Source organism: Gavia stellata, chromosome 7, assembly GCF_030936135.1.
Source record: "Gavia stellata isolate bGavSte3 chromosome 7, bGavSte3.hap2, whole genome shotgun sequence".
In the NCBI taxonomy this organism is placed as follows: Eukaryota; Metazoa; Chordata; class Aves; order Gaviiformes; family Gaviidae; genus Gavia; species Gavia stellata.
In genome coordinates, this window is record NC_082600.1 from 37,725,452 (window position 1) to 37,742,053 (window position 16,602).

General features: G+C 35.4%; 1 protein-coding gene across 8 annotated transcripts in view; it reads left to right on the top strand.

Moving 5' to 3' along the window:
* GPHN (gephyrin) overlaps positions 1-16,602 on the top strand; it is a 301,131-nt gene that overhangs the window by 189,677 nt on the left and 94,852 nt on the right. For 7 of the 8 annotated variants that reach the window (XM_059820017.1, XM_059820021.1, XM_059820015.1 and 4 more), the window contains 2 exons: positions 3,506-3,778; positions 9,862-9,996. In XM_059820017.1, coding sequence (XP_059676000.1) covers positions 3,506-3,778; positions 9,862-9,996 — 408 coding nt within the window. Of the gene's footprint in view, positions 1-3,505; positions 3,779-5,080; positions 5,189-9,861; positions 9,997-16,602 lie in introns of all 8 variants that reach the window. The other variant, XM_059820014.1, reaches the window with a different exon arrangement.

A 16,602-nucleotide genomic window follows, 5' to 3' on the forward strand; every position in this document is an offset into this window, starting at 1 on the left:
CCACACAAGCTAAGCTGAATAGTGGGCTGTACAACCTGATACAAAACTGCTAAGATAGTTCCCCCATCAATCATGAGAACGTATTTCTTCAGGGCTCAGACTATGTCAGTGGCCTTGTTTAAAAATGTCTTTACCTCTGGCCTCTGACAAATGCATACCTGGTAGTTTATCAATGTCTTCTGAATCAGTAGTACCCAGTCACAGAGGAGACAGTACTAATGTGTTTGACAGCACAGCCCTGAAGTCACTGTTGCTTGAAAGACTTATGTCTGGAGATAAATAAAGAATGTTTGTGTGGGCTGTCACCTGGAAGCTGAAGAGCAAATGTTTTGAATTCTATTCTCTTAAGCAGCCATCACAGGTTTTCAGATACATTGTCTACATGTTTCAGTTCAAGGACTCAGTAAGCCCTCCTATGATTCTACCATTCCTTAGAGCCTTTTTAGGAAATGTAATGAGACTCTGTGATTGAAAAGAAATTAAAAAGCCTTCAAAACATGCAACAGACCTTGGAGGATAGTGGGGCAGTGGGTATACTCCTGCCCCACTATCCTCCAAGGCTTGTTGCATGTTTTGAGTGGGAATTATGAGTGCAATTATGAGTGGGAAGTCATATGAGTGTACATGTATTTAACATAGCAATGGGCCCCACATCTTAGAGAACTAGAGCACCAGTTAGAAGATTTTTTCAGAAGTCTATACTACTTTTGTTGAATTATGAAAGAGATGAAATAGCCTACAATCTCTAATGGGTTTTGTTGTATTCAGTAGCACTCCTAACAAGCTAGGTACAGAAAACATTGTCATTTTCTGCCCTGACACACTCAGGCTGTGAAGATAGGTAAATTGTAGAAAGAGGATGAGGAAAAGAAATGGAAAAATGTTAATAAGTATTTTAACAATAGTTCGATATAAAGTAAGTAATAAAAAAGGTAATGCTGATAGAAAAGAAAAAAAATGTCATCTGATTTCATTATACAAGCAAGCTTTTTATAAACTGATGATTTATTTGTTCCTGTCATGTTGATACTTTGTTCTGTCACAATTTATTTTAATATGAAACATCTTTAAAATATCAGATTTCAGCAAAGATTTTTGAGATGAATAGTAGAGAAAATTGTTCCATAGCAGGCTGGATCTCAAGAACCAAATAGGACGGGTTGTTACCAGGAATTTCTCTCATTTCTCTTTTATGACTTGCTAATTTCCTTTCCATCGTATTAATACAATCAAGTATGAAGCTTATATAAAGCTATGAAATTGCAGCAGTGTACATACTTCATTAATAAAATATTAAAATATTGATAGAAAATGGCAGCAGTGTAAATGCTCCATCTCAAAAATGGACACAATGTGTGCCAAACGTGTTTTCTCCAGAGAACGTTTGTGTGGGATGTACCACTGAATCAAGATCTGTAGAATGCTTCCATTTTTGTGTTGTTTTGGTCTGTTTTCTTTTCTTTCAACCTTGCAAAAGATATTTAATGTTATGAAACAGGGCAAAGTGTGAAATTACCAGATGCTCATTGAAATCATTGGGTCTATGGCAAGTTTCATAATTGTACTAACAATTGCCTGAAACAATGAGTTTCACAAATAGCATGAGCTTTTAGAGTACTTACTGGGAACCTATTCATCAACAGTCAAGCCAACAAGGCTTTATTTCAGTGGTAGGAGTGGGGGACGTGTGTCTCTAATGAGTTAATCATTAATGTACCTTTTCATGATTATTGGGCAGTTCACAGATTGTTGTTCTTGTTTACTGCTTACTTGAGGTCTGCTTTTTTACCAAAGTAATGATGGTTATATGCTTCAGTATTTTAAACCATTTTTAAAATAATACTGTGGAGGCACAATAACTCTGAGGTTTGCAGTTACATTAGAAGTTATAATTCTTTATTATGTTTACAAATATATTTTAATATATATTCATCATATAGTGCATTTTATGCTCATCCAGTTTACTCCAGTTCTTCAGAGTGCCAAATTGACTATTTAAAGAATTTATAAATCTATGAAGTAGTCTGACTTTTCATTACTCTTAAAGGAGCAACTGAAAAGTGGGTTCTTATTTAGAAGCTTTGAGGAAATACAGTGTTTGTGAGTCATGTTTTTGACTTATAAAGTGGCTTATATAAACTCTAATAATTTCTGATGGATGGTTTGCTTTTTATTTTGTTTACATAGTCATTTTTATTTATTGAAAATATTTGTTACAGTATCTTTTTACAAAATGTTTACCATTATTTATTTTCTGGATACTCTAAAAATGTTGGAATACATTTTTAAAAATCTTCCTTATGCTTGAAACAAAACCAAAAATGAAGTGCAACAAAAGGAAAGGAATAATGTCAGCTTTCTTTCTCAACTTGTATGTTCCCTAACTGCACTGCCATGGCAATTCATTCTTCTGACCCTGCCATCATTTTCCAATAATTTAATATTTATGTGTGATCTGCTAAAACGACATGAAGAAAACTCTTCACTGAGGTGCCTGGGAGGAGGATGCGAGACAATAGTCATAAATTGAAGAAGGTAGCTTCCAGTTGGATAAAAAGAAAAGAAAAAAAAAAATCACTTTGAGCGTAATTAAACATTAGAACAGGTTGTCAAGAAGGGTTGTGGAGTCTCTGTTCTTGGATTTTTCCGAGACTTTACTGAACAAAGCCCTAAGCAACCTGTCTGAATTCTGTATTGACACTGATCTGAGCAGGAGGCCACAGTGCGTGATGTGCTGAAGTTCCTCTTTGATGAAATACTAGCATATTTTAGCAGCAGAGGTAGCTTTAGATGTATATGTCCGTTATGGGACAAGAACAACAGTTACATGGCATCTGCATTTTTTCTTTCTCCAGCCATGTAACATAGACTTTCTAATTATTTTAAGATCATAGAGCAAGGAGAGGTTTGAAAAATAGTTTATTTAGGAACAATTTTTTCTGAGTTACATAAAATTATAATGACATTAGTGTAGTTTGTCATTCTTCTAGTATATAGGATAAGTCTATGAATAAAAAAAGGATATAATTATATAAAAGTATAATTATGGAAACCCTTATGAATTGTTCTCTAATTGTGAAAGAACAAATAGGAATGATTTGGAGGTAATATCCTTGCAGGGATAGGGTTAACATTTTTATTCTGCATTTTTGTAGCATTCTGCCAACTGCTGTGAACTGGTTTCTGTATTATGTATCCATGAAAATTTAACTCTTGTTTTCCAAAGTTTTAATCCAATATTGGCTTAATTACATTAGCCCTGTTGTACAACTTACTATATTTGCATGCAAAACAGCAAAAATATATAGTATAGTCCCCAGTTCTGGTTTTGAGTTTGGTTTTTTTACCCTCTATGAGCAATTGCATAGGGCATTTAAGGTTTTATTTATGATCGGGTGAAAAGATACATTTAAATCCCCTATGTCTTTTAAGAGTAAATCTGAAAAATCCCTATTTACTTCTGCAGGTAACTTTTCATACTCATTTTTCTTCTTGTTGTGTGCAGGAATGCTTTCAGTTTATACTGCCAGCCCTACCTCATGCCATTGATCTTTTGCGGGATGCCATTGTAAAAGTAAAGGAGGTCCATGACGAGCTTGAAGATCTACCTTCGCCACCACCTCCTCTTTCTCCTCCTCCAACCACCAGCCCGCACAAGCAGACAGAAGACAAAGGAGTACAGTGTGAGGAAGAGGAGGAAGAGAAGAAGGATAGTGGAGTTGCCTCAACAGAGGACAGTTCTTCTTCACATATAACGGCAGCAGCCATTGCAGCTAAGGTGAGTCTGGCTTGTTTCCCTAAGAGACCCTTTAGTTTCTATCTCAGGTACTTTCCACCAATATTCATTTGCATGTTAAGACTATACATTGATGTCTGCGTGGCCAAACAGATGTGGTTTAGGTATGTTTTGTAGAAATATAGAAAAAAAAAAATTCATAAAAATATATAAATCCTGTTTGGGTAGGTGATCTCAAATTTCAGTGGGAGATATATATTGTTTATTATCTTGACAATAACGTGCATTTTTATGATACCATTCTGATGTGACAGATTATTTTTAGTGGTTTTTTTTTTTAATTCAAAGTACTCACACACCTGAACATGCAAAGTCCAGTAGGTGGCATATGAAGGAATCACAACAAAATTTTCTAAGCCATAATACCTATTTTGAAAAGAAAATGTTGGTTTCAAAAAACATTGATAAAAAGTATGACAGATAGGTAGCAGGTTAAGTAATAAGCTATCCAGACTACTGTATTCCAGTGTGCATGTCGACATAACAGGTGTGAAATTCTGCCGCAAAACTAAATGTCATTACATTGGCTAAAGCAAAGCTATAAAGATAGTAATTATAGATCATCATTACCCAAACAAAATAGTAAATTTGAGACTACAAAAGGAAAAAATAAGATAACACTTGCAAATTATTTCAGTTCAAATTTTAAATGTTTTCCAAAGAAATAGCATATTATTTGAAGCAATATATAAATATTTACCTCAGTTTTATGTCTTCAGTTTTCAAATGGAAAGACAATGTATTCCTATGTGTTTGGAAAGGTGGTGTTTTTTTTTTTTTTAACAAACTGCTTTGTTCTGTATTTGCTCCACAACTTGTACTTTTAATTCCTATGGTGGGATTTGAAAGTCTAAGTAACTCAAAATTATATTAAACAATTTCTAAACCAAAGCAGCAACATTCTAACTCCAGAAATGTGAATTCAGGTCTGAGACATCTTGACATTTCTAAGACAGCTGCAGCTGGAGATCATCTCCTCATGTACAGAAAATCCTGATTACATATATCTTTACAGGGATGAATTAAGGTAATTATCACTTGCAAGTTTCAGTTTTTATTAATGCAAATTTCAAATCGATTCATTTCTTTTGATATTGGCAAAGATAAATAATATGTGCAATTTTTAAAGGCAGAAAATACCTGAGATCCAAACTGGCTGTGTTCATATGAGCTTGGCATTTCAGTGTCACACTTGTTTTCACCTCATTCCCTATCAGTCATTTGCTTGTATAGTTTCATGTTTTCCTGTCACTGTATTCATAGCTGTTATGTGTTGTGCATTAGAAGCATCCATCCTACACCAGTTCAGCTGTTATCATGGCAAAAGGTGAACAGCCCATCCCTGGTCTCATCAGTTATTGCCATCACGCAGCAGGCAGTGCAGGAGAACCGGTAAGAGACATTTCCAAGAGGCTTTTGCACTAACAGTAGCTAAAAATACACTGCCTGCTTCCTAGTCTACTGTGTGAACAGACAGTGTTATTTATTTTTGTCTAACAAAGACACATCGGTGCTATCTTTTAGAGAACATGCTACAGAAAATATTCTGTTTAAGATACAGGGCTAAACAAGGTAAAGTTTGTGTACGTTGTCAGTTTGAATCATTTGGCTGCTGAGAGAATCATTGCTATAAAGCCTGTGTTTCTGATTAGTCATTGGCTTTATCATCTAGTATACTCAATAATTGAATATAATTAAAATAGCCTCCTAAAATTACTGCTTTAGAGCTATGACATTTTGGTAACTTTTTCCTCTTCATTTGCTTTGCTTTTTTCTCTCAATAGTTAGTTTGTCAACTTAATACAGCATTTGCACTGGGAGTTCATAGTTTGCTTTCATTACTTGCAGTTTCTCCCTTATTTTTGTATTCTGTTCAGAAGTAGAATTTCTCAAAACAGCAGAAAAGACTTCAGGAGTCAGGATACAGTGGACTTATTATAAATTACTGAATAGCAGGCAACTATTTCAATGAATGTTGGAAAGGACTTAGTTTGTTATAACCCAGAGGTTACAACTCGGGCTCTAAGAAAATACTATATTTTCCGTCTCCAAAAGGTTTAGTCCAGGCTTGAATCAAGATAGAATAATGGCTACAGTATCATCAGGAATGAAATGTTATTTACTGTTTAATAATTGTAGGTTAGAGAAACCTAAGGAAGGCAGTTGGCTTAGAGAGACTTGTGCTGTCTGACCTGTTCATTCTATGTCACCCACAAACAAGGTGTAAGTTCTTGGGAAAATATGTCACTAGATTTTATGACCAGAGGCTGCACTTTCTTGTTCTCCTAGGCAAATAGTAATTTAAACCATCAATCAAGTAGCCTAACACCTCTGTATTTAAAACATGATGACCATGCCTCTTGAAAAGTCACTTAGGAAATGTGAAGGCTTTAAAGTCACACACTTGATGATAAAGCTATATATGTGTACATACATACACACACACATTTATTCCAATAGTTTCATTTTTTTGAGTTGAGGTTACTACACTAGAATTTGCACCATATTCTTCAGTATCAGTAAAACAGTGAATTCAGCCTCTCTGAAACATGCTGTTAAGCAGTCATTCAGGTTTCTGTGCCCTTTTGCAAATTGCTCTTGAGCTATTGTTTTATGCGTTCTATAATCCAAATCAGATCTTGAAACACAGAGCAGGAAGTGGCTAGTTTTTCAGACGGTGGTTGTTTTTTTTAAGCTGTCCTTTCTCTGTGTTTTTGCTCTTGTATAACAGTCGTAGTAATTGCCTACAGCTTGCTTTCTTAGTACCTCAACAGCACTGTCAACCTTTGTTTCAGTCCTGGGCAAAAGGGAATAAAGAGCTCATATATTTTCCTTTTTCTCCTTCTTGTCAACACTTAGTTCTCTAATCTGAAAACACAAATATTTATACCAATACTAATGTACTTCTGGAAAAGGTCATATCAGATAAAAATTGTAGAAGCAATGACTGATGGATATGGTGGATATCTTTCTCTGTCACTTCATTCATTTCTCATTCATTTCTTTCTCCGTCAGTATGTTACAACAGGTTTTCCACTCCAACTTCTGCAAACAGAAAATATTTTCACTGAGCTTAGAGTTTTATTGTACCCCATTTAGAGTTTTGAGACCTCTACCCTCTATTAAGTTTGTTTGAAACTGGCAAATGAGTTGAAAAATTTTAGGGGGTGACATCATAAATACTGAGAGTGTGACTTTGTGAAAGTTTAAAAAAAAAAATCTGTATGAAACGCAGTAATATTCCTGCCCTTCCTTATTGCAGATTTCCAGGCTCCAGGAAACAGAAATTTCTCATGGGTTTATCCATCTCTTTAACAGGGTTAACAAGAAGTTGCCTTGATTAGAGACTTAGATTCCCTGAATTTCATTTTAAAAGGAAAAAAAACTTATTAAACGTAGGTGAGAAAAATGAGACATTTGCCATATCACATAACATAATGCATAGAAACACCAATCATATTCTATTGTCCCTTTCACTTAATGGACAGTATATATCCATTATATTTTTTATATGTTTGTGCAGTATACATATTAGTACCTTCTCTGAAGTCAGCAGGTTGTAGTGGTTTAAAGAGACTATTAATGCTGGTTTTAGCAATACAACAGACTCCACTGTCATATTAGAGAAATAAACCTCTTGAGAGGAAAATTTGTAACTGTGAACTAACTTAATTCTCTCACTGAGATTTTGTGTCTGTAAAATTTTCACATAGGCAAAAATTAGTACTTCACATGCAGTTCTTTAAGACGGGATTTCAGGAGGAAAAGAGAACAGAAGGGGAATGGTGCTTCTGACTACAAATTATTTGCATGATCAGAATATCATTGTCCCTGTTTACCTCTATTTATAGTACATCTCTGAGATGCCATTTGCAACTCAGCATACTCCAAGCAGAGGCCAGTTAGGCACTGCTTCTGAAGAGGAAGACAGCACCAGCATAGTAGTCCACAGTGAAGAGAAACTCTGCTGACTTCATAATTTATAGTGGAAATTGCAGCATAAATTACTTAGCCTTGAAAGATCCTTTGAGGAAAGTTGTGGGTTTTTAAATGCTGACAGAAATTGACTGGCAAAAAATACTGTCAGTCTAGAAACACAGTAGCAGAGCAGAAAGTAGGCAGTTGGTGGCACAGTGAGAACAAGATCTGTTTCCACACAACTTACAAACAGATTATAAACATGAGAAATTAACAGGTGAAGGAAGGTTTATGGTGAAATAAGGTCCCCTATGTATAACCCAGTACCTCTAAGTCAAGGTTGCCATAGTCATTATTTATAGGTGGGAACCAGGGAAGTTGAGGGGGAAAAAAATGACACAAAAAAAGCAGTATTTAATGACTTGAGCCTTAAGATTGGTCATTTTAACTGCACAGAGACAAGCAACAAAGCTGTCTTAATATTCCAACACTGGTCCTAAGGATGCAAGAGATTTTAAAAGCTAGGATTCAAGCTTGTTCCTGGAAGGAGGTACTTTCCAGTGGCTTCTATTTGCTCTAAAGCCTTACTAGGCAAGAATGCTCAAAATGCCTAGATGCAGACTGGGTACAGCATCTCCATTTTAAAAAAAGTCCTGACTGGAAATGTCCAGTGTTAGGGGTTTGGTTTGTCACTGGATCTTCATTACTTGCTTCCTTTTATTGTCTGCTACTGCCATTTTCTCCAAACATGGGGGTTCTTTTGGTGATTCTCTTGGAACTTGAACGTCAGCCTGAGCTAAGAAATTCTTAATGAGGAGAAAGATCTTAAACTACGTGTATATATATTCTGTCAAAGATCTGAATTTCTATATTTTCTTGTCTGTTGAGATAGAAAAGTGAATTGCAGGAAGTAAGAGCAATCTGATCTGGTCGAAGTGCTGTCTCTGAAAAAGGAAGAGGTTAAAACTGTGAAAATAAAACCAGAATAAGCCTCTGTAGAGAGCGTGTTATAGCGGAACATCTGCTGCGTTTTGTCTTGTAGAACTAGTGTTAGAGATCAGTTCTCCTATCTGAGATATTTATCATTCATACGTCTCACCATTTTACACAAAAAATAAAAAATTAATCATTATGTTAAACTAGCAATCCAGGCAATTATAAAGCTGGTGTGATATCTGCATGGCTGGGCCCAAACACTGCAGTAATGAGAAGCAACAGACTGTCTTAGACTCAGTATATTAAAGCTAAGAATAGCTTTATTCTTAAATGTATTCTTCTACCTCTTTTCTTTGGAATTGGTGATAAAACTGAACAGAAGAGACAAGATAAAAAATAACGATAGATTCACTTTTATTACTGAAAATAAGACAACTTTCTTGCAGTTGTAAGTTGGTGTAATCCCATTTATTTAAGTGGCTTAACAATACCAGCTAGAGGATCTGTCCCTAAAATTCCAGCTTAGAAATAGCTGGCCTTCTAATATATTATGTGTGGGGGGGGAAATTGCTTTTTTATTTTTTCTCTTCAGAATGCATTTTAAACCAAGTGTTGGCTTTGGATGGTGGTTTCTAGCACCTGTACTCCCTCCAGAGAGGCCTGTAGCTTTTGCAACACAAACGTTGCATCAGGAATTTTTGTAGCTGAAATAAAGTCTTCAGTACACAGAATGAAGTTCTTACTCACGGCATGACATTTCTTATGAGAAGTTTTCTCACTGCATGACCTTTCTTCAGAGGGGTTCAGTCATTGCTAATAAATGGTTTTCTGTTCAGACTGTTGTCCCCTAGTTAAGGAATGGGAAGTCTGCCTCCCTTCATGCCACAGTAGAAATCACTGTTGGTCATTGTTGGGTTTGAAACAGAGGCTTATGAGCAAAAACATTCCTTTTTTACAGTATGTCTGATTCATGGGTTTTTCAGGACAAATAGTATGTTCTATGCTGCTTCAGTTAGAATATGTTCTTCTATATTTGCTAGGTATTTGTTACTGAAATTATGAGAACATGCCAGTAATCACTGCCAGCACTGCATATGAGGAGGTGTGCAAACTGAGGAGTGGGGTATTCCTATGTTTTTGGTGTAAGGTTTTGAGTAAGTTTTAAATACAGTATAGTTTTTACTATTAATGCCATCTCTCTTCTTTTTAAGATTCCAGATTCCATCATCTCTCGTGGTGTTCAGGTGCTCCCACGTGATACAGCTTCCCTCAGTACTACTCCTTCAGAATCCCCTCGTGCCCAGGCCACCTCTCGTCTCTCCACTGCATCCTGCCCAACACCAAAAGTAAGTACATTTATGCCTTGCAACCTCCATGCTTAGACACGTAATCTATCAGATTAATGTATTGCCTCTGCTGAATGAGGTTGGTTCGCATGCAAGGGTTGTATCATTCTAAGTAATAGATAAATGCAAGACAGAACAGTTCATTCCATGTGTACTGTTGCACAACTTAATATGTGGGCCAACCAACACATTATGGTTACTAAAGTTTCATGTTATCTCTTGCAGTATCAATCATTAATATGAAATTGTTAACACCTTGAATGTCTTTAATATCCCCAGGAACATAGATAATCCTGCCACTGAGTAACAACATTAAGCAAGTAGTATTTTGTCAACAAAACTTACGTGCAAATTTCTAGCCTGGGCTGGGGCAGTTCTGTGCCCCACTTCATTATTGTTCAGTTTAAGACACTTTCAAACCAACTGGTTTTGCTCAAACTTAGATATTTGCTGCCTGACATTTGGAAACAAAACCCAGCCAAAATTGAATAGAAAGAAAGTTTTAATGCCAACCTTGTGGGATTATTATTCAGTTCTTACTGATTACGCTATACTATTTAATCATTGAGGTGAACTCTACTATGTTCTCTTTTTATGAAACTTTAAATAGCATACGTCAAAAACTAAGTGAATTGACCAGTGGCAAGGCCTGTAATGTTTACATTTGGCAGGATTCCTTTCAGCAGAAGAAAACTCTGTCTGAATTCACTTTGTGCGTTCACATCACAAAGATCTTTCTGTGGCACCAGATGCTGACATACTAATAGACCCATAGCAGATGGCAAACAATAACATTCTTCCTCATATAATTCATGATCCTTGAAGATTATTCTGCTTGCTAAAGTGATTGCCAGCATCTGGTAGTTCTTCTTTCCTGCTGTCTCATTCTTTTCTGTCAGCAAACAAGATTTATAGGCAACCATCCATAGAAATGTTTTGGTTTAGCCTATGGGATTATTTTATGCAGTACTCACCTTCACTGTAATAGAATCAAAATCATTCTGATGGACAGCATACTTAAACTTCATTATATAGTCTACTTTTCTTAAGAAGATGTTCAGTGAATTCTACCTGCAAGTGGCTCCTTCATTTTTTTGCTAAAAAATTGGCACTTGTCTGATGGCTTAAAAATAAAACCTCAGAGCTTATTACATTAGAACACTCAGAGCAGAAGAGCAATATGGAACAGAGAAACTGCACCGAGTTTTTTGCCTGTTGACAAAACAAAAGTGTCCAAAGACGACCAGTAACAGGCACAAAAAAGAGACAGCACTGCTAAGAAATAGCTCTAGATAAAGCCTATATATTTTCAGGAAGGTTATCACAATGAGAAGGAGTAAAGCTTATCTGTTGTGAAGCGGAATGTACTCCTCTAGACTATCTTCAAAGATTCAGAGATTACAGAAGGAAACTACAAGAACTTTGAAACAGATTAAAAATCTGAAACTCTTCTTTGGGAAATCAGTTGAGATGAACTCTTATCATAATTGGATCATGCTTTGATATTTCATGTTAAGGCCTGTTTTTCATACATTACTGCAAAATCAGATTTTGTTCAAAATGTGTGAGACCACACCACTTTTATAACAGGAATTGCCGTGCAACATCTAGGTACTCTAGCTTTTCTGTGATGTCTTTCAAAAGTGAGTGGTACAAGCTGATATAGGGAAAGACCTAGGAAAGCCCAACTGGAAGATAAACTTGAAGGGTGATCTCTTCTGTTCCTATTACCTAGAGGTTGGATTTTGCACAAAGTGTAAGCTTCTTTGGCACTTAGAGGGCTCTTGGTTCATTTTGCTTATTATTTTTAAAAACCAAACAAACTACTCGTTACCTTTTCTTCAGTTCTTTTCAATACCCTCACGTTCTCAGACATCATCTGAATTTGTCAAGAAATATGGTACATTCATATTCTTCAAGATTGTCAGTATGTCTAAATGTCTTCACTTACTGTGTTTTTCCTTCTGGATCCTGGCTTTCTAATAATGCGATATGAATTAAATTTACACTGGACTTCTTGATCCACACAGTAGTGAGAATAAAGATAAATTGTACTTCAGCATCCAGTTGATATTCCAGGGTGGGTTTTTTTTCTTCTTTAATCTGCAAGTGTGTATCTTTTCAATATTCTCATGTGCTGGTTTAGGAACTCATTCAGGGCTCCAAAACATGTATGTATGAAATGAAACAAAGGAGAGGAAGTTTCAGCAAAAAAAATAATTTAGTTTTCTTTGATTATATATATTGTTTGGAGTGGTGGGCTAGCTATAGAACTAGTGGCACTGTATTTCTTTGTGAGCTACATATTCCAGTTTATTTTGTTGTACCATTTTCTTGTTGTATTTTTTTTGTCCTAAATGTACATAAACCTTTACATCTCTCTTACTGAATTTGCTGAATAGCAGAAAGTTGTGTGTGTCTCTCAGAAAAAAATCAAGCTTCTGCAATGACGGGAGCACCTCTGTTGAATGAATGTAAGTAGCAGGTTACTAATGCATGGGGGTATTGGAGAGAAGGTATGGGAGACTGCATTACTAATACTCCTGATTGATCTGTTAGGAGAAGTCTTTACCTTTTCATAATTATGTTTTGGAAAACCTAATGTTGTTTATATGTACACACAGATCCCATAGACAAAATACAACATTTCATTTTAGATTTCCTTTACTGTTTACACTTTATCTTCCATGTTTTCTGAAAATCTGTTTCTATCAAGGTAGTAAATTATGAATATTGAGTTTGAACCTGTATATTTCAATCAGTCCTCAAAAGTTTAATTACCTGATAAAAGAAGTAATTATATTTTTCACTGTAGCCTCTTGGGATGTCAGAACTTCTCAAGACAAATTTCCATTGGGACTATTCTGTCTATCATTAGGTACATCCACAAAACTACGCGAGCTTGCTTTTGTTAGCTTTTAACAAATCTCTATGGAACACCTTCCTTGTTCTCTAAATTGCGTTTGAGTTTCAAGCAAAATCCACTGCGGCTCAAGGAGCATTTAAACCATATTTATAGTAGATGGATTTAGATATAGAGGCAATCTAAGTTATACTCAGGGGAAAACTGCATTAATAGTCCTTCCTTTTTCAGTCATTCAACCATAAAGTTGATGGTGATTGTGACAGATATTTTTATCTTCTACAATATAGTTTTGGTCTTTTTAAAGTTTTACTGCTGTCTCAACAAGGTTAGATGAATTTGCTGAATACTCACATGGCAAAATCTTAGGATGACACTGTGGCTTGCAAGTTTTTCTTGTCATTTCCAGTAGCTGCTCCGATTCAAAGATCTTCCTATTTTTTTGTGTATGTTTGTGGTTGGCATTTTCATGAAGTTAAATGCAGTGTTCCTTTTGGATACAAAAGCAATACACTACCTAGTGTCAAATACCTTTTACAAATATGGAGACTTTTTTATGTTTGCATTAATGTTGACTCTTAGGGCTTTTTTTAAACTTACAGTAGAAAATTTTAGATGTATAATTTCAGATCACTTAAAAGAATATATCCAAATGACTGAGTCATTCCTTCAAACTTCTAATTTTGTTCTACTCTTAGGGAGATGATATTAGTATAAAAGAAAATTACAGCTTTCAAGTTGAAGTCTTCACTTCTCCCATACATAAATGACGTAATCAATATTTAATTTTTGGCAATGTTGTGTGTCAAAGTCAAATGAAGCAGATATAGAAGACCAAGGACAGGTTTTAAATTATCACCAGGAACACATTTCAGTGACAAGAGGTGTTCAAAGTATTTCACTTCCCAAGATCATCAGTCTCACTGTTGTTCAGTTCTTCCACTTCAATGTGCAAAGTTTCTTTCAGTGTTATTTTTGATCATGAAAGATTCTAAGGAACTTGTTATAGTACTTTTAAGATGAGAGCATTTTTTTTCCATCTTGCTACTTCATTCCCGACACGCCTTGTATTCTGCTTAAGAAAAAGTCTCTCTCTACTTTACTTGCTGGTTATCTGTGCCTTCCCTAGCTATCCATTTTTTAGTTACGCTGAATCAGACAAAGCCCTTGGTGGTGTTAAGTTACATCCTTACCTATTTGTAGTTGTGATAGCTTTTAATTGCAATGTAAGAAAAGTATATAGGCTCTATCTTACAGCTAAAATGAGCAAGCAAGGCTACTTTTCATAAGTTTTTTAGATTCTAGCAAAACATTCATCTCATCTGTCTACCGCTCCATCCACAACTTTGTAGCATAGTACATTTAATCCTGCTAGTTGATCACTTTCTATGACTTTCTATAGCGGTCTCCTATTAAGAATTGTTATCTTTATCATTCATAAGTTGACATTCACCTAAAGACCTAATATTCCTAATGTAAAAAGTATGATACTTGTAATTTATGTAAATGTTTCAGTTGCAGAGTATTTCTGAAATGAAAAAGCCTAGAAAAATACATTAAACTTTTTTAAAAAATTAAAAGGCTGATGAGAATTATTTCTGTGGCAAAAAATATTTTATTATCTCAATCATCTCTCGTGCTTGCTACCAATGAAAAATGCTCTGAACACCTTCTGTCATGAACCATAGCTTTGATGTTGAATGTGCACAGTTTTCCACACAGTCAAACGAGTTACAAATTAATACTAAACCTAATTATGTTTTATGTTTTCAGTCTAGTGTTGTGACTTTTAATATACAACTACTATGTGAAGTAATCACATTAGCAGATGGGAGCAGGCAGAGTTGGGAAGATGCTTTTGTATCAATTATTTTTACAATTTTTTCAGTAGAAATATTCAATATTCACCTTTTCTTAAGGTGGTCATCAAGGTGAAAACAATATGGCAAGTATGTGAATATATTTTGAAGTTTGTATGCATACACTAAATTCCCAAGTAAAGTTTTTTTCTTTTTTATTTATTAAGTTTGCATATGCTATAGGGTTTTTTTCTACCTAGGAACTGGCTTGAGTAAGTAGCAACTGTTTTGGCACAGCTATTTAGCTGTGATATGGTTGAGGAGTATGGAAAAGTGGAAAGGATGTTTTAAATTGTTAGGATGATCTAGGTGGGTGAAATCACACTCTGAGCACTGCAAGGGTTTCTTGCTTTTTTTTGTGAAACAGGTAGCTGTTTATACACACACGGCTTAGTTAGATATTTGATCCTGCTAAAAATTCCAATGCTTTCTTGATTATTTTTGGGTTATATTTCCTTTTAATTTTTTTTTCGGTGCACATTCCAGGATTACAAAAAATTATATTTAGTGAAAAGAGATGCTGAGAGAATGTATATTGGAGTAGAAAGTAGCCAGGGTTGCCTGAAGATGAGGAATACTGCTTAATAACACACGTCAGTCTACTGTATCCTCCAAGGTTCTCCTCAATACAGTGCAGCAGTGGTTTTCAAATCAATTGCTAATTAAGATACTGGAATATTTTCCATATAATAATTGCCTTTTTTCCTCATTGTTTAAAGTGTATTGTCCTGGTAAAATATGTGGATGATTGAGTCCTAATGAAGTCTTATTTTTGGTTTACATTTTGGTTAAAAACCCTGATTGTTGTTACTTAAAAAAACTAAACGCCACAGCTTCAAAAGTGAGACGTTGTAACCAAGAAAGAAGCAGCTTGGTGTGCTTGGGATATCAAAAAACCACAAATACATCATAAATAACAAAATCAAAGTCCTCTAAAATCCTTTGTAAAATGGAAGATTCACTTTGTAAGAAGGTTGAAAAATATAGGGGTAGGATTTGGGGGTTTTTGTTAGTACCATTGGAACAGGCTGCCCAGGGAGGTGGTGGAGTCACCATCACTAGAGGTGTTCAAAAACGTGTAGACGTGGCACTGCGGGACATGGTTTAATGGGCATGGTGGTGTTGGGTTGATGGTTGGACTTGATGATCTTACAGGTCTTTTCCAACCTTAATGATTCTGTGATACCAAAATAAACCCATCAACAAGTCTCTGGAGAGGCAGAATAAAGACTTGTGTCATCAAGTTTAAGCTGAACATTGAATTTCAGTAGAGGTACTTATTTGACTTAGTTTTATTTACTTTCATCTTGAGTATCTGTTTTTCAAGTAGTACCATATTCATTGGTAACTGCAGTCTTTGTTAAATAGTATAGCATCCAATTCCCTTCCTTGTCTCATGCCCAAAAACTGTTTATAGCAGGGCTAAGGAAGGAAGTTGGAGTAGTTGGGAATTGGCTACCTATACCAATCCAGAGCATCCAGAAGAATTCTTGAATTTATAGGATCAGCTGCTTTTTGGACATCATATGAAGAAGCTCTAATATGCAAAATTTCCCTACATTTCTCTTTCTTAGTAACCAGTTGGTATTTTATTAAGCTACAGAATTCCATTCTTTTCCTGAGTCCAGTGAAACTTTCAAACATGTCAGAAATAAGCTTCTCAGTCTTTCCCTGAAAATAATTATTTTTTCAAACTGTAACTATTCTGCATGTGTATCCCTTCAGAAGAGAATAATCTTTCAGTACAGACATCCTGGCTCACACATGCGTTGCATGATTTCTGAGCTATGTATGCTTATGCTGCATCAGCTTGTCAGTTCCTCCTTGAAATATTGTTTTCAATTAGCTTTGGGAGCAATAGTTTTTGTTTATTACGATGCTTTC